The sequence below is a fragment of the Bufo gargarizans genome, chromosome 5 (assembly GCF_014858855.1).
Source record: "Bufo gargarizans isolate SCDJY-AF-19 chromosome 5, ASM1485885v1, whole genome shotgun sequence".
Lineage (NCBI taxonomy): Eukaryota > Metazoa > Chordata > Amphibia > Anura > Bufonidae > Bufo > Bufo gargarizans.
The window spans coordinates 3,174,847-3,193,532 of record NC_058084.1 but is presented as its reverse complement, the minus strand read 5'-3'; the positions used below and the strand labels follow the sequence as shown (position 1 = coordinate 3,193,532).

The 18,686-nt window shown below is 54.8% G+C and overlaps 1 protein-coding gene across 1 annotated transcript in view; it reads right to left on the bottom strand.

Moving 5' to 3' along the window:
* Positions 1–3,726: 3,726 nt before the first annotated feature.
* FBXL6 (F-box and leucine rich repeat protein 6) overlaps positions 3,727–18,686 on the bottom strand; it is a 38,966-nt gene continuing 24,006 nt past the window's right edge. Inside the window, exons 3-10 of the mRNA XM_044292790.1 lie at positions 17,328–17,486; positions 14,525–14,588; positions 6,337–6,468; positions 6,166–6,273; positions 5,966–6,079; positions 5,657–5,888; positions 5,330–5,570; positions 3,727–5,257 (exon numbers count right to left, since the gene is read on the bottom strand). Of these exons, the coding sequence (XP_044148725.1) occupies positions 5,104–5,257; positions 5,330–5,570; positions 5,657–5,888; positions 5,966–6,079; positions 6,166–6,273; positions 6,337–6,468; positions 14,525–14,588; positions 17,328–17,486 (1,204 nt within the window). The 3' untranslated portion in view covers positions 3,727–5,103. The remainder of the gene's footprint in view (positions 5,258–5,329; positions 5,571–5,656; positions 5,889–5,965; positions 6,080–6,165; positions 6,274–6,336; positions 6,469–14,524; positions 14,589–17,327; positions 17,487–18,686) is intronic.

The following is an 18,686-nucleotide window of genomic DNA, read 5'->3' as shown; positions in this document are numbered from 1 at the left end:
TGGATACTGCTCTCCAGATTCTGTCTGGTCTCTGCAATTAGAAGAAAATCGTCCAGGTACGGGACGATTCTTATATGATGCTGCCTTAGATATGCCACTACCTCTGTGATAACTTTTGTGAAGATGCGAGGTGCCGAGGATATTCCAAATGGAAGACACTGGAACTGGTAATGAAGGACTGTCCACTTCTGGATGATTGCAAACCTGAGATATTTTTGGTATAGTGGATGAATCGGGATGTGATAGTAGGCATCCTTCAGGTCCATGGTACATAGGAGATCTCCTACTGAAATTAATGGGATTGCTGACTTTATGGATTCCATCTTGAATTTGTGGTAAGTTAATGACTTGTTCAGGGTTTTCAGGTTGATAATTGTCCTGAAGGTTCCATCTGGTTTCTTTATTAGAAAAAGCCTTGACTAATGACCCAAGTATTTCTGATCCTCTGGGACCTGGACTATAGCATTCAGTTTTAAAAGCTTCTGTAAGTCCAGACATAATTGATTTTGTTGAACCTCCGATTGGAATTTTGTAATGAGAAATCTTCGCGGAGGAGGACCGCGAAATTCTAACTTCACACCCTCCCGACTGTGTTGAGGATCCACTGATTTTGGGTGACCAGAGTCCAGGATTCCCAGAAAAAGCAGAGTCTGCTCCCGACTGGTCTGATGTCATTGTTTGCCTGAGCCAGAGTTTGGGTTGAAGATGAAACCCCTACCTCTTCCTCCTTTGGGGTAGCTCCATCTACCTGTTTTACCTTTCCCCCTCTCTGAGGTTGTAAACCGTTTAGAGGTTTTACGAGAAGGGCTGCGGCTTTTTTACTTTTTCCACCGGGAATCCCTTATTTTTGTCAGCTGCACTTTCCAGAATGGAATCGAGGACCTGACCAAAAAGATATGCTCCAGTAAAGGGGATTGCACATAGTTTATTTTTAGAGGCAATGTCTCCTGTCCAGGATTTGAGCCAGAGGGCTCGTCTCGCCGTATTTGTGAGAGCGTCATTTTTGGCTGCGAATCGAATTGATTCTGCAGAGGCATCCGCCATGAAGGACACTGCGAACTTTAATAAAAGGTAAGGATTCTAATATTTCCTCCCTGAATGTTTTCATCTTAAGATGATTTTCTAGTTGCTCTAGCCATAAACACATGGCGCAGGCTACTGAGGTTGCTGCGATATTGGTATTTATAGTGACTGCAGAAGATTCCCAGGCTTTCTTCAGAAGTCCATCCATTTTCCGATCCATGGGATCTTTTAACTGTGAGGAATCCTCAAACGGTATGGACGTCTTCTTCCCAACCTTAGCCACCTGAATGTCGACCTTCGGTATCTCGTCCCAAAGTTTTGTTTCTTCTGGGTTGAAGATCAGCCTGCTCTTGAATTCCCTGGGCACATAGAGCTTCTTGTCACCCTCTTCCCATTCTTCTTTAATTAGATCTTGCAAGTAAGAATTCACAGGAAAGAGCTTCCTCTTCCTGGCTCTTAATCCGCCGAACATCTCGTCCTGTATTGTACGTTTTTGTTCTTCTTCCTCTACCGCCATGGTTTGCTTTACTGCTGTTAGGAGCGAATCGAGATGTTCTGTGGAAAACAGATATCTTCTAGGTTCCTCCGCCATGGAAGGGGGATAGTCTTCCTCCAAATCGTCTGAAGGGCACCCGGGTTCTTCCTCGGAATCTGAAGCTAACTGTACTCTGGAACGTTTGGCCGGTGGGGAAGAGGGGACTGGAAGGGAAGGGGGCTGACTCATCCCTGCCGCCTGTACTTCTTCCCTCACTATGGTTCTTAGCTCCTCCAAAAAGGACGGTTGTTCCTCCTTCAGAATCTTCGCTAAGCAATCTGTGCATAGGGCCTTCTTATATGACTCGGAAAGCTTCTTAGTGCAAGTTGCGCACTTCTTAGCTTTTTTCTTGGAGTCCCCATGCGGTCTATGTCCAGTCTCCTTTTCCACCTTAACAGGGGGAGGAGATATATAACCGGGCAAGCAGGAGTTACACCTAACCAGTGGACACTACTTACAATACCCTGGACGAGGGGGTCTGCAGGAGCATCTAGCTTACTCAAAGCCTGGGCCTCCATGATGCAATCAGCCTGTAGCTAAACATCATTTCTTAAAAAGGACTTACCATCCTGGCCCTGCCCTCATCGCCGCTCGGATCCGCCTCCTCTTCTGGGGGACTCATTCACAGAAGAATCAACCCCTCATGCGAGGCCTCCAGCAAGGATGCGCGCCGCCATCTTCTCCACGTCACTTCCGGTCGCATAGGAAGTGACGCTGTCCGCGTGATCAGAGGAGCGCCGGAGCCGCAGCTGTGCGCAGAGCTCCACCAGAGAAGCGACAACAGCGTCCTGGTACCGCGGCTTGGAAGAAAAAAAGGTACCCGGAGTGCTAGGGGACCCCTTCCCAGAGGGGTGCTAGCTTTAAGCCGTGTCAGAGGCTGAAGAGGAGAGGCATAAGCCCCCCGACCAGCCTCGGCCTAGTGTTGCTCCCTACATCCTAAGCAGGGATTACTCCTCACTGCTCCTATCTCCGTAGGGACAGGAAGAACACTGGTGGGAGGGGCCTTTTAACCTCTCACGCTTCCTGTCCCTACAGAGATCCAATAGGACATCCTCCAGTGGGTACTGTCATGGAGGGACGTCCTGGAAATTAGGTATTGTTGCAGCCGCTGCTGTAGCATGTTAGTTAAACGTATCCCCCACTGTAAGTCCCTTTGGGATCCATGCCTCATTCATCTTAATGAAGGTGAGGTAATCAACACTTTTTTGACCGAGACGACTTCTTTTGTCAGTGACAATGCCTCCTGCTGCACTGAAGGTCCTTTCTGACAGGACACTTGAAGCAGGGCAGGCCAGAAGTTCTATCGCAAACTGGGATAGCTCAGACCACAGGTCAAGCCTGCACACCTAGTAGTCAAAGGGTTCATCGCTCCTCAGAGTGTCGATATCTGCAGTTAAGGCGAGGTAGTCTGCTACCTGTCGGGCGAGTCGTTCTCTAAGGCTGGATCCCGAAGGGCTATGGCGATGTGTAGGACTGAAAAAGCTCTGCATGTCCTCCATCAACAACACATCTGTAAAGCGTCCTGTCCTTGCCGCCGTGGTCATGGTAGGAGGAGGATTACTTTCACCTCTTCCCCTGTTAGATTCCCGTTGTGCTGTGACATCCCCCTTATAAGATGTGTAAAGCATATTTTTTAGTTTGGTTTTGAACTGCTGCATCCTTTCTGACTTTCGGTAATTTGGTAACATTTCCGCCACTTTCTGCTTATACCGGGGGTCTAGTAGCGTGGCCACCCAGTACAGGTCGTTCTCCTTCATCCTTTTTATACGAGGGTCCCTCAATCTCCTGCTCCCGCTGTCTCTACTTCTACATCTCACCACTCCAGAGTGCCGGCTGCTGATGTCTTCCATCTCCTGCTCCAGCTGTCTCTACTTCTACATCTCACCACTCCAGAGTGCCGGCTGCTGATGTCTTCCATCTCCTGCTCCAGCTGTCTCTACTTCTACATCTCACCACTCCAGAGTGCTGGCTGCTGATGTCTTCCATCTCCTGCTCCAGCTGTCGCCATGTTTTACTTCTCACCACTCCAGAGTGCCGGCTGGCGATGTCTTCCATCTCCTGCTCCAGCTGTCTCTACTTCTACATCTCACCACTCCAGAGTGCCGGCTGCTGATGTCTTCCATCTCCTGCTCCAGCTGTCTCTTTGTTTTACTTCTCACCACTCCAGAGTGCCTGCTGCTGATGTCTATCATCTCCTGCTCCAGCTGTCTCTACTTCTACATCTCACCACTCCAGAGTGCCTGCTGATGATGTCCTCCATCTCCTGCTCCAGCTGTCTCTACTTCTACATCTCACCACTCCAGAGTGCCGGCTGCTGATGTCTTCCATCTCCTGCTCCAGCTGTCTCTACTTCTACATCTCACCACTCCAGAGTGCCGGCTGCTGATGTCCTCCATCTCTTGCTCCAGTTGTCTTTACTTCTACATCTCACCACTCCAGAGTGCCGGCTGGCGATGTCTTCCATCTCCTGCTCCAGCTGTCTCTACTTCTACATCTCACCACTCCAGAGTGCCGGCTGCTGATGTCTTCCATCTCCTGCTCCAGCTGTCTCTACTTCTACATCTCACCACTCCAGAGTGCCTGCTGATGATGTCCTCCATCTCCTGCTCCAGCTTTCTTAACTTCTCTGCGAATTTCACAAGCTACATAAACAAAATTCAGAATTGGTAGCTAAAGCGACCAAAAAATGTGACAGTCCAGAGAAAGACTTTCATCATGAAGAGCTTGAGTGCCCACTTGCATGAATCAGACAGGGGTGGAGCAGCTTGTGTATGGGAACGTTAGTCGTGATAAATCTCATGCTATGTGGCAAAAACGAAACAATAAAATCTGAGACAATGTAACAAAACTGCAGTAAATTTATTACGTAGAAATGTAATTACAAAACGATGTGGCTTAACCCCTAAAAGAGGTTCCCGAGGACCCTTTTTTCACACGGGCAGGCAGGGGTAACATCACCCGCACAGGTACAGATCGCTGCAGCAGTGACGAGCATGCAGACAGGATGCCACGCTTCTGCTCCAGAGGGTGCTGCAAACAGACGGCAGCGCTGCACAGAGCACACATTTTTGGGAACACAAAATGTTTTGGTGAACTTTAATTCTTCTTTCCTGCGGGGCAGGTGGAGGAAAGAAAAAAAACAAAAAAAAAACAGCAATTTTGCCATTGTTTTGTAGGTTTTTATAGGTTGGGTAGTTATGGAGGCAGCTAGGTCTTAATAAAGGAAAAAAGGTGATTTTTTTTTATATTTGGAAACCTTTTTAGATTTTTTTCTTTAGAACTGAACAGGTGTTTGATCGCTGGTATATTACAGGGCCTGATAGGTGCTCTACACTGGTAGACCTGGGAGACACTGCTAGGCCCTCAGCACCGGGTGATCCGTCTACGGTTATCTCACCATTCAAATGTCATAGTGTCGCAGCATCTGAGGGTTGGAGTCATCTCGGATCTCACTCACTGTGGCAGGAGCGCTCTGCGGCAAGTACCAGTAGAAACTAGACGAGCCGACGCACGTGCAAGACAGTGGCGCCCCCTGAGGCGGCGAGTTATACCCCAGTCTCCTGCATTCTGGTGCATAATGTCTTCAGACACTGGAGGATGTCCTCACGGCCTCGGTAAACGCTCCTCATGCCCCGGGGCATGTTCCGACATGAGGTGAGGTCCAGGTGTGTGAGCGCCTGGCAGCTGGACAGCACATCTCTGCACAGAGAACACAGTGTGAGCGCAGGACACAAGATATGGCGGTGCAGTACACAACACAGCGGTCATCACCTGACGGCAGTGGCCGGGACTTTAGTTCCAGTGAGGTTGAGAGACTGCAGCAGGTTATTGACTCCACCTTCCGAGAGGATTCCCAAGGCTTGGCTCAGGTCACTGTCACTGAAGTTTAGCCCGGTCAGATCCAGTTCCTGCAGACTGTGGCGCCATCGTCTGGTCAGTAAGCTGCAGCCAGCAGAGGGCAGTATGCGGTTCACAGTGGACAGGTACATACCCAGGTAAAGGTGCTGGAGATCTGCAAGGACAGAACAGCTGGAGACACAATGGCTGAGGACACTGTACCCTCTGCATGCCTGAACTCAAGGTATGTAGGCCCCTCACCTGTACACGGTAGCTCACAGATGCTTTCTGGGGAGACTCGGTAGCAGCCGCGCAGGTCCAGCACCCTCAGCTTGGTGCAGTCTCTGAGCAGTGTGCTGCAGATGCTGTCACTGATGATGGAGTAGGTGGAGGTGGCCAGACATATCTCCTGAAGATGGCTGAACCCAGGACCCTTTACAGATGAAGACGGCCTGGACTTCAGAGAGAAGATAAAATTCAGCAGCCGCAGGACCTGAGAATACAGAGGTGAGGAGACTCCAGAATGGGAGAGGAGTTATGATTTTGGGGCTAGACAGATCCCCTTCTCACCTCCAGCTTTGGACATGATGCCTGGAGCCCCTCAGCATAGACATGCACCTCCGACATCATGTCCTTCATCCCTCTGTTCACCTCCAGGAGGCGCAGCTCAGGGCAGGAGCCGCTCTGACACATAGAAGACACAGAGAGGCTGTCAGTAATACTGGAGGATATGAGAGGAGAATGAGAGTGATGATCCTCTAGGGTCTCACCGCCAGCAGGTTTAGGAGGTTATTGGTTTGGCAGCTGAAGGGCAGATACAAGCAGCGGAGGGTGGCGCCACGCACTCCCAGAAAGCGAGCCACGGCATGATTGTCCACCTGGGGAGACAGTCACAGTCACATCCACTCGGGGCAGACCGTCCCGCTACACACGGCACCTACCTGGGAGTCCTGCAGGTTGAGGGAGGTCAGATGGGGGCAGCGCTCCCCCACCGACACCAGACCGTCCACTGTCACGTTACTGCAGTGTGACAGCGTCAGAGAGGTCAGAAGAGGGCAGGAGGAGGATAGACTCTGCAACAGACAGACGCCGAGAATGAGTGAGAGACACGGTACAAAGGTAAGAGACGCACAGTGTTGGACTGGGCCCAACTGACCAAACTTCTACATCATCAATAACATCTAATAGGTTTAAAGGGAACCTGTCACCGGGATTGTGTATAGAGCTGAGGACATGGGCTGCTAGATGGCCGTCAGCACATCCGCAATACCCAGTCCCCATAGCTCTGTGTGCTTTTATTGTCAAAAAAAAAACAACGATTTGATACATATGTAAATTAACCTGAGATGAGTCCTGTCTCCTCCATGCTTGAGAGAGGAGCCCAGCCCCGCCCGCTGCAAAGGAGCCCAGCCCCGCCCGGTGCAAAGGAGCCCAGCCCCGCCCAGTGCAAGGGAGCCCAGCCCCGCCCGCTGCAAAGGAGCCCAGGCCCGCCCGCTGCAAAGGAGCCCAGCCCCGCCCGCTGCAAAGGAGCCCAGCCCCGCCCGCTGCAAAGGAGCCCAGCCCCGCCCGCTGCAAAGGAGCCCAGCCCCGCCCGCTGCAAAGGAGCCCAGCCCCGCCCGCTGCAAGGGAGCCCAGCCCCGCCCGCTGCAAAGGAGCCCAGCCCCGCCCAGTGCAAAGGAGCCCAGCCCCGCCCAGTGCAAAGGAGCCCAGCCCCGCCCACTGCAAAGGAGCCCAGCCCCGCCCACTGCAAAGGAGCCCAGCCCCGCCCACTGCAAAGGAGCCCAGCCCCGCCCACTGCAAAGGAGCCCAGAAACGTCCCGCATTCCCCGAATCGCCTCCTTGCTCCCAGACGTCACAAAGCTAGAGCGCCGTAATCTCGCGATGCGCGAGCTAGTGCATGTGCAGTTCGTTCCCTGAGGCTGATGCCAGCACAGGGAAGGAACACTATGCAGACACTGCACATGCGCTAGTTCGCGCATCACGAGATTACGGCGCTTTAGCTTTGTGATGTCGGGGAGCAAGGAGGAGATTCGGCAGATGCGGGGTGGTGCTGGGCTCCTTTGCAGTGGGCGTGACTGGGCTCCGGAAACATTAGTAGCCTCATTTACATACACCGTATTTTTCGCTTTATAAGACGCACCCGATATTTTAGTAGGAAAATAAGAAAATATATTTTTCATCAGACCTCATATCAGCCCACTCAGACCCCCATCAGACCTCATATCAGCCCACTCAGACCCCCCATCAGACCTCATATCAGCCCACTCAGACCCCATATCAGCCCACTCAGACCCCATATCAGCCCACTCAGACCCCATATCAGCCCACTCAGACCCCCCGTCAGACCTCATATCAGCCCACTCAGACCCCCATCAGCCCACTCAGACCCCCATCAGCCCACTCAGACCCCCATCAGCCCACTCAGACCCCCATCAGCCCACTCAGACCCCCATCAGCCCACTCAGACCCCCCGTCAGACCTCATATCAGCCCACTCAGACCCCCCGTCAGACCTCATATCAGCCCACTCAAACCCCCCGTCAGACCTCATATCAGCCCACTCAGACCCCCCGTCAGACCTCATATCAGCCCACTCAGACCCCCCGTCAGACCTCATATCAGCCCACTCAGACCCCCCGTCAGACCTCATATCAGCCCACTCAGACCCCCCGTCAGACCTCATATCAGCCCACTCAGACCCCCGTCAGACCTCATATCAGCCCACTCAGACCCCCCGTCAGACCTCATATCAGCCCACTCAGACCCCCCGTCAGACCTCATATCAGCCCACTCAGACCCCCCGTCAGACCTCATATCAGCCCATTCAGACCTAATATCAGACCCCCATCAGACCTCATATCAGCCCACTCAGAGCCCCCGTCAGACCTCATATCAGCCCATTCAGACCTAATATCAGACCCCCATCAGACCTCATATCAGCCCACTCAGAGCCCCATCAGACCTCATATCAGCCCACTCAGAGCCCCATCAGACCTCATATCAGACCCCCATCAGACCTCATATCAGCCCACTCAGACCCCCATCAGACCTCATATCAGCCCACTCAGACCCCCATCAGACCTCATATCAGCCCTCATATCAGCCCACTCAGACCCCCATCAGACCTCATATCAGCCCACTCAGACCCCATATCAGCCCACTCAGACCCCCATCAGCCCACTCAGACCCCCATCAGCCCACTCAGACCCCCATCAGCCCACTCAGACCCCCCATCAGCCCACTCAGACCCCCATCAGCCCACTCAGACCCCCATCAGCCCACTCAGACCCCATATCAGCCCACTCAGACCCCATATCAGCCCACTCAGACCCCATATCAGCCCACTCAGACCCCATATCAGCCCACTCAGACCCCATATCAGCCCACTCAGACCCCATATCAGCCCACTCAGACCCCATATCAGCCCACTCAGACCTCATATCAGCCCACTCAGACCCCCCATCAGACCTCATATCAGCCCACTCAGACCTAATATCAGACCCCCATCAGCCCATTCAGACCCCCATCAGACCTCATATCAGCCCACTCAGAGCCCCGTCAGACCTCATATCAGCCCACTCAGACCTAATATCAGACCCCCATCAGCCCACTCAGACCCCCATCAGCCCACTCAGACCCCATCAGCCCACTCAGACCCCCATCAGCCCACTCAGACCCCCCATCAGCCCACTCAGACCCCCCATCAGCCCACTCAGACCCCCCATCAGCCCACTCAGACCCCCCATCAGCCCACTCAGACCCCCCATCAGCCCACTCAGACCCCCCATCAGCCCACTCAGACCCCCCATCAGCCCACTCAGACCCCCCATCAGCCCACTCAGACCCCCCATCAGCCCACTCAGACCCCCCATCAGCCCACTCAGACCCCCTATCAGCCCACTCAGACCCCCCATCAGCCCACTCAGACCCCCCATCAGCCCACTCAGACCCCCTATCAGCCCACTCAGACCCCCCGTCAGACCTCATATCAGCCCACTCAGACCCCCCGTCAGACCTCATATCAGCCCACTCAGACCCCCCGTCAGACCTCATATCAGCCCACTCAGACCCCCCGTCAGACCTCATATCAGCCCACTCAGACCCCCCGTCAGACCTCATATCAGCCCACTCAGACCCCCCGTCAGACCTCATATCAGCCCACTCAGACCCCCCGTCAGACCTCATATCAGCCCACTCAGACCCCCGTCAGACCTCATATCAGCCCACTCAGACCCCCCGTCAGACCTCATATCAGCCCACTCAGACCCCCCGTCAGACCTCATATCAGCCCACTCAGACCCCCCGTCAGACCTCATATCAGCCCATTCAGACCTAATATCAGACCCCCATCAGACCTCATATCAGCCCACTCAGAGCCCCCGTCAGACCTCATATCAGCCCATTCAGACCTAATATCAGACCCCCATCAGACCTCATATCAGCCCACTCAGAGCCCCATCAGACCTCATATCAGCCCACTCAGAGCCCCATCAGACCTCATATCAGACCCCCATCAGACCTCATATCAGCCCACTCAGACCCCCATCAGACCTCATATCAGCCCTCATATCAGCCCACTCAGACCCCCATCAGACCTCATATCAGCCCACTCAGACCCCATATCAGCCCACTCAGACCCCCATCAGCCCACTCAGACCCCCATCAGCCCACTCAGACCCCCATCAGCCCACTCAGACCCCCCATCAGCCCACTCAGACCCCCCATCAGCCCACTCAGACCCCCATCAGCCCACTCAGACCCCATATCAGCCCACTCAGACCCCATATCAGCCCACTCAGACCCCATATCAGCCCACTCAGACCTCATATCAGCCCACTCAGACCCCCCATCAGACCTCATATCAGCCCACTCAGACCTAATATCAGACCCCCATCAGCCCATTCAGACCCCCATCAGACCTCATATCAGCCCACTCAGAGCCCCGTCAGACCTCATATCAGCCCATTCAGACCTAATATCAGACCCCCATCAGCCCACTCAGACCCCCATCAGCCCACTCAGACCCCCATCAGCCCACTCAGACCCCCATCAGCCCACTCAGACCCCCATCAGCCCACTCAGACCCCCCATCAGCCCACTCAGACCCCCCATCAGCCCACTCAGACCCCCCATCAGCCCACTCAGACCCCCTATCAGCCCACTCAGACCCCCCATCAGCCCACTCAGACCCCCCATCAGCCCACTCAGACCCCCCATCAGCCCACTCAGACCCCCCATCAGCCCACTCAGACCCCCTATCAGCCCACTCAGACCCCCTATCAGCCCACTCAGACCCCATATCAGCCCACTCAGACCCCCATCAGCCCACTCAGACCCCATATCAGCCCACTCAGACCCCCATCAGCCCACTCAGACCCCCATCAGCCCACTCAGACCCCCATCAGCCCACTCAGACCCCATATCAGCCCACTCAGACCCCATATCAGCCCACTCAGACCCCATATCAGCCCACTCAGACCCCATATCAGCCCACTCAGACCCCCATCAGCCCACTCAGACCCCCATCAGCCCACTCAGACCCCCATCAGCCCACTCAGACCCCATATCAGCCCACTCAGACCCCATATCAGCCCACTGAGACCCCATATCAGCCCACTCAGACCCCATATCAGCCCACTCAGACCCCCCATCAGACCTCATATCAGCCCACTCAGACCTAATATCAGACCCCCATCAGCCCACTCAGACCCCCCGTCAGACCTCATATCAGCCCACTCAGAGCCCCGTCAGACCTCATATCAGCCCACTCAGAGCCCAGTCAGACCTCATATCAGCCCACTCAGAGCCCCGTCAGACCTCATATCAGCCCACTCAGAGCCCCGTCAGACCTCATATCAGCCCACTCAGAGCCCCGTCAGACCTCATATCAGCCCACTCAGACCCCCCGTCAGACCTCATATCAGCCCACTCAGACCCCCCGTCAGACCTCATATCAGCCCACTCAGAGCCCCGTCAGACCTCATATCAGCCCACTCAGAGCCCCGTCAGACCTCATATCAGCCCACTCAGAGCCCCGTCAGACCTCATATCAGCCCACTCAGAGCCCCGTCAGACCTCATATCAGCCCACTCAGAGCCCCGTCAGACCTCATATCAGCCCACTCAGACCCCCCGTCAGACCTCATATCAGCCCACTCAGACCTAATATCAGACCCCCATCAGCCCACTCAGACCCCCCGTCAGACCTCATATCAGCCCACTCAGAGCCCCATCAGACCTCATATCAGCCCATTCAGACCCCCATCAGACATCATATCAGCCCACTCAGACCTAATATCAGACCCCCATCAGCCCATTCAGACCCCCATCAGACCTCATATCAGCCCACTCAGAGCCCCGTCAGACCTCATATCAGCCCACTCAGACCTAATATCAGACCCCCATCAGACCTCATATCAGCCCACTCAGACCTAATATCAGACCCCCATCAGCCCATTCAGACCCCCATCAGCCCATTCAGACCCCCATCAGACCTCATATCAGCCCACTCAGAGCCTTATCAGACCTCAGATCAGTACCCCCAGACCTCAGATTAGCCCATCAGTACCCCAGACCTCAGATTAGCCCATCAGTACCCCCAGACCTCAGATTAGCCCATCAGTACCCCCAGACCTCAGATTAGCCCATCAGTACCCCCAGACCTCAGATTAGCCCATCAGTACCCCCAGACCTCAGATTAGCCCATCAGTACCCCCAGACCTCAGATTAGCCCATCAGTACCCCCAGACCTCAGATTAGCCCATCAGTACCCCCATCAGACTAAAATAAAAAATCATCTTACCTGTCCTGCGCCGCGGATCCTCCTCAGCTGTTCCCGTCCTGCGCTGCACTGTCACATGACTGCGTGCAGCGTCAGGTCATAGTGCGCGCACTACATCCTGACACTGTACGGGGTCAGGACAGTGCAGCGCAGGCTGGGAAGATGGGAGCGCGACAGCTGAGGAGGATCCGCGGCGCAGGACAGGGAGGGTAAGTATTACCTGTGCTTGCGGCGCTTCTCTCCCCGCTCCTAATACATACTAGTGAGCACTTCCATAATGGAAGCGCTCACTAGTATTCGTTTTATAAGACACACGGACATCCCCCCACCCCCCACTTTTTTTTTGGGGGGGGGGGAGGAGGAAGAGTGCGTCTTATAAAGCAAAAAATACGGTATATTAAATAGTTTTGTTTTTTACACAATAAAAGCACACAGAGCTATGGGGACTGGGTATTACAGCCCATGTCCTCAGCTCTATACACAAAATCCAGGTGACAGGTTCCCTTTAAATCAAAGAAACAGACAGTAGTGGCAAATGATCAGCTCTAAATGGGTTTTCCTCCTGGACCTTTGGGGCCCACTGGAGGATACTCTTGTACTCGGGTGGGCCTGTCCAACCGTGGACACAGAGAGCAAGAGACTGTGACAGACAGGAGAGGTGTTAAAGAATTAGTGATGCCAGGCAACATGGGTCAATGGGAGCATGTGCTGGGGCTGGCAGGAGGAGGAGGGGGCGGCATGTGCTGGGGCTGGCAGGAGGAGGAGAGGACGGCATGTGCTGGGGCTGGCAGGAGGAGGAGAGGACGGCATGTGCTGGGGCTGGCAGGAGGAGGAGGGGGCGGCATGTGCTGGGGCTGGCAGGAGGAGGAGGGGGCGGCATGTGCTGCGGCATGCAGGAGGACAGGAGCATGGGACCATGTGCTGGGGCTTGCAGGAGGACAGGAGCATGGGACCATGTGCTGGGGCTTGCAGGAGGAGGTCAGGGCAAGTGCTGCGGCATGCAGGAGGAGGACAGGGCATGTGCTGCGGCATGCAGGAGGAGGACAGGGCATGTGCTGCGGCATGCAGGAGGAGGACAGGGCATGTGCTGCGGCATGCAGGAGGAGGACAGGGCATGTGCTGCGGCATGCAGGAGGAGGACAGGGCATGTGCTGCGGCATGCAGGAGGAGGACAGGGCATGTGCTGCGGCATGCAGGAGGAGGACAGGGCATGTGCTGCGGCATGCAGGAGGACAGGGCATGTGCTGCGGCATGCAGGAGGAGGACAGGGCATGTGCTGCGGCATGCAGGAGGAGGACAGGGCATGTGCTGCGGCATGCAGGAGGAGGACAGGGCATGTGCTGCGGCATGCAGGAGGAGGACAGGACATGTGCTGCGGCATGCAGGAGGAGGACAGGGCATGTGCTGGGGCTTGCAGGAGGAGGACAGGACATGTGCTGGGGCTTGCAGGAGGAGGACAGGACATGTGCTGGGGCTTGCAGGAGGAGGTCATGTGCTGGGGCTTGCAGGAGGAGGTCATGTGCTGGGGCTTGCAGGAGGAGGTCATGTGCTGGGGCTTGCAGGAGGAGGTCATGTGCTGGGGCTTGCAGGAGGAGGTCATGTGCTGGGGCTTGCAGGAGGAGGTCATGTGCTGGGGCTTGCAGGAGGAGGTCATGTGCTGGGGCTTGCAGGAGGAGGTCATGTGCTGGGGCTTGCAGGAGGAGGTCATGTGCTGGGGCTTGCAGGAGGAGGTCATGTGCTGGGGCTTGCAGGAGGAGGTCATGTGCTGGGGCTTGCAGGAGGAGGTCATGTGCTGGGGCTTGCAGGAGGAGGTCATGTGCTGGGGCTTGCAGGAGGAGGTCATGTGCTGGGGCTTGCAGGAGGAGGACAGGGCATGTGCTGGGGCTTGCAGGAGGAGGACAGGGCATGTGCTGGGGCTTGCAGGAGGAGGTCATGTGCTGGGGCTTGCAGGAGGAGGTCATGTGCTGGGGCTTGCAGGAGGAGGTCATGTGCTGGGGCTTGCAGGAGGAGGTCATGTGCTGGGGCTTGCAGGAGGAGGACAGGGCATGTGCTGGGGCTTGCAGGAGGAGGACAGGACATGTGCTGCGGCATGCAGGAGGAGGACAGGACATGTGCTGCGGCATGCAGGAGGAGGACAGGACATGTGCTGCGGCATGCAGGAGGAGGACAGGACATGTGCTGGGGCTTGCAGGAGGAGGACAGGACATGTGCTGCGGCATGCAGGAGGAGGACAGGACATGTGCTGGGGCATGCAGGAGGAGGACAGGACATGTGCTGGGGCATGCAGGAGGACAGGAGCATTGGACCATGTGCTGGGGCTTGTAGGAGGAAGGAGGCTGCAGCGCATTACCTGAAGCACTACAGAACTGTGATAAGTCCAGTGCTGCAGGGTGAAGTGACAGACCTGAGAGAATCTGAAAGAAAGGAGCCAGCATTATATCCTCTGTGCTGCTGTGACAACCATAACATTACATCATGTTTTCCAGGAGTGCTTCAGAAGTCCCTCACGTTTCTTATCCATAGGGTCTCTTAGGGGCCCCATGTCTTCAAGGGCTAAGAAAAACTTTTTTGAGATACAGGTGCGCCAATTCTTGGGGACTTCAGGCATTCATATTTGAATACTTTAGAGATGCGGGGCCTCCGTTCTGGGTCCCTCCGTTCCTTAGACATCAGCTTCCTCACATCTTTATGTATCTTACTTTCTCCTAGACCCGGGAACATCTGGTCCGGAATGGATTCAGGTTCTTTTATATCTTCAGAGTTCCCCTACGGGTTTTCAGAGGGACTCGCAGGGGCCGACCAGAGCCATCCACTGATGACTGTACAGTAGTCGGCTCCTGAGCTGTACGGTACCTTCAGACGAGGCGATTATCGTGTAAATTATCCATAAATCCAGTGAAACTGGGCCAAATATCGACAGTGTAAAAGCAATGATCGACAGGGCAACAGCCGACAAATGAACCACGGGGCGACGGCCGACAAATGAACCACGGGGCGACGGCCGACAAATGAACCACGGGGCGACGGCCGACAAATGAACCACGGGGCGACGGCCGACAAATGAACCACGGGGCGACGGCCGACAAATGAACCACGGGGCGACGGCCGACAAATGAACCACGGGGCGACGGCCGACAAATGAACCACGGGGCGACGGCCGACAAATGAACCACGGGGCGACGGCCGACAAATGAACCACGGGGCGACGGCCGACAAATGAACCACGGGGCGACGGCCGACAAATGAACCACGGGGCGACGGCCGACAAATGAACCACGGGGCGACGGCCGACAAATGAACCACGGGGCGACGGCCGACAAATGAACCACAGGGCGACGGCCGACAAATGAACCACAGGGTGACGGCCGACAAATGAACCACAGGGCGACGGCCGACAAATGAACCACAGGGCGACGGCCGACAAATGAACCACAGGGCGACGGCCGACAAATGAACCACAGGGCGACAAGCGGTAAATTTCTCGCTGGTTTAATCATTTGTGTGGGCAGAAAAATCATGGCTGGATGTGAACGATTTCATCCGTGTAACTAGGACTCGTTCACTGCATCACTAACTATGGATTTGCCATCGGGATAATCGGCGCATCTAAAGGGTCATCGCCTCATGTAAAGGGACAGTGGGGAGGAAGGGTGACTAGCCAAACTAGCCGTGTCCCTAATCAGGGTGTGGTTACTATCCAGAAAGGAAGCCACGAAGTGGAGACCACATAGCTACAGAGCGGAGGGGCGTAGAGGATAAAAGTCACCACCGCCTGGCTGACTCCAGAACTGCAGAATTCTGGGCCCGGAGCTTCGTGGCCGCTACCTGCCGGTCACCGAGCATCGAATGGAGCCGTGGAAAGCGCAACACCGTCTGTGCAGGGACCAATCAGTGCACAAGCATTGTGGGCTCACACCGGCCACAATCACTGGGGGCGCAGCTCTCGTCCGGTAAGGATAGAAAAATGATCAACATGGCATTCTAGTAAGACTGGCCGCTACGGGCGAGATCAGAGGAAGGAAATGTATGCGGAAAACCCATTTAAAGCTTCCACCGACAAGACGTTGTAGATAGTTGTACGGTGACAACTCTGTGCAAACAGTTTGGGGAGCGCCCTTCTCTGCTCCTCCATGACTGCGCGTGCGCCCCGGTGCACACACTCCATAAGGACATGGCTGGGGGAGTCTGGAAGAACCTGACCGGCCACGCAACGTCAACCCATCCAACCCCAGAGCGGAGACCTCGAGCTGGCCCCACTCCGGGATAGAGGAAAATTCCCACAATCACTACAGAAAAACCTCAGGAGGAACATGTAGGCGCCGCCATACAGTGTACACACACACACACACACACACACACACACACACACACTTATACAGCATGCACACACACACACACACACAGCGCGCACACACACACACAGAAGGCACACACATACGCACACAAAACACAAAGTGCGCGCATACAGGGCGCACACACATTCAGGGTGCACAGTGCACACACACAAAGCGCGCACACACATACACACAGGGCACACACACACGCAGACACACAGCCTACACATACACACACAGCCCACACACACAAACAGCGCACAGACACACATACAGAGAGTACACACACGCGCATACAGTGCGCACACACACACAGCGTACACAGCATAGAGCCCACACACAGCGCACACATACAGCGTACACAGAATAGAGCGCACACACACAGCGTACACAGAATAGAGCGCACGCACACACACACACAGCGTACACACACACACACACACAGCGTACACAGAATAGAGCCCACACACACACATACAGCACACACATACAGCGTACACAGAATAGAGCGCACACACATACAGCGCACACACACACATACAGCGTACACAGCATACAACGCACACATACAGCATACAACGTACACACAGAAACACAACATACAGCACACACACAGCGCACACACACAGCGCACACATACAGCGCACACACATACAGCGTACACAGCATAGAGCCCACACACACAGCGTACGCGCACACACACACAGCGTACGCGCACACACACACAGCGCACGCGCACACACACACAGCGCACGCGCACACACACACAGCGTACACACACAGCGTACACACACCCACACACAGCGTACACACACCCACCTCTGCTGGATTACCGCCTCTATGGTGTTCTTCACCTTGTTCCTGATTCTGGGTGGATCCTTCTTGTTTGGGATGATCCAGCACCGGCTCACTGACACCCGCTGCCACAGATCTGGACTGGAGGCCACCTGGTGCCAGAGACGACAGACCTGCCCCAGCCTGGATAGGACAAGAAACCATATATAAATCCCTGATTATGGCTCGGACCACGGGCGGCCACACCAGAGATATGCATAGCACTAGTACCACACCAAACAACGCCAGCTGCTGGGGACATGGCGCCTATACCTCTTAGCGGTACTACCGCATGTTTACTCCTGACTGCGTCCACACCTGTGTGACTCCCTCCTCCACCAGCGGCACTAGTCTGATGAAGGCACGAAGGTGCCGAAACGTCACTCCACCGCAGCAACCACCGTTTATATGCAAATAAAACAAATTGCACCAAATACGACTTGGCTGGAGTCTCTGTATCTATTATATAAGGGGTGGGAACCCTACTCCAGCTTAAAACATCCACTGAGTGCTACAAGGGCTCTGCTTGTATATGTAAAGAAGCTGCTGGGGACGGAGATGGTCTCAGTGAAAGGATCCTCAGGGGTGTGGCCTATTTAGAGGGCTGGAATATGAACTTTCCGATCATGGTGTTCCATGAGACTCATCCACCTCTAGGACCGCAAGAAAGGGGCTTATCACATTCAGCTGGGAAAGGAGAGGTGACGCTACTGAAGTGGAGAGAGCTATGCATGGCCACCTCTCCATTCCCGCAGGGCCCCATTCTTGAGACTGGAGCGGGTCCTGTGGAAATGACACGAATATTTCAGATGGGACAATCCCTTTAACGTCAGTGGGCGGGCCTGCCCACCTCCCATCATGTAGTGGTGACCTGGGATTGGCTGCAACTCAAAGCTCCAGCATCTGCCAGGGTAACAGGACAATGAGGGGCCCCTCGGCACCCCGTGATTCATGGCACGCTACATGAGCCTAGGGTTGAGCGATAGCAAAACTATTTCCACAATAACTATATGACGAAAAAGTGGGACTGCACTCCTGAGTAGTGAAAGCAAAAACTTTTATTCACCCATTGTGTGGCAAACTTGCGACGTTTCGGCTCACAAGAGCCTTCATCGCTTGAGGAAGGCACTTGTGAGCCGAAACGTTGCAAGTTTGCCATACAATGGGTGAATAAAAGTTTTTGCTTTCACTACTCAGGAGTGCAGTCCCACTTTTTCGTCCTTTATACCTATTTGGTATTGCCGCTACCTTTCGTTGGACCTTGCACCCACACAACAGATGGTGCTCCCGCTGGACTTTGTGTATGTATATATATAAGAAAAAAAGACTTAGGGCCACAAGGAG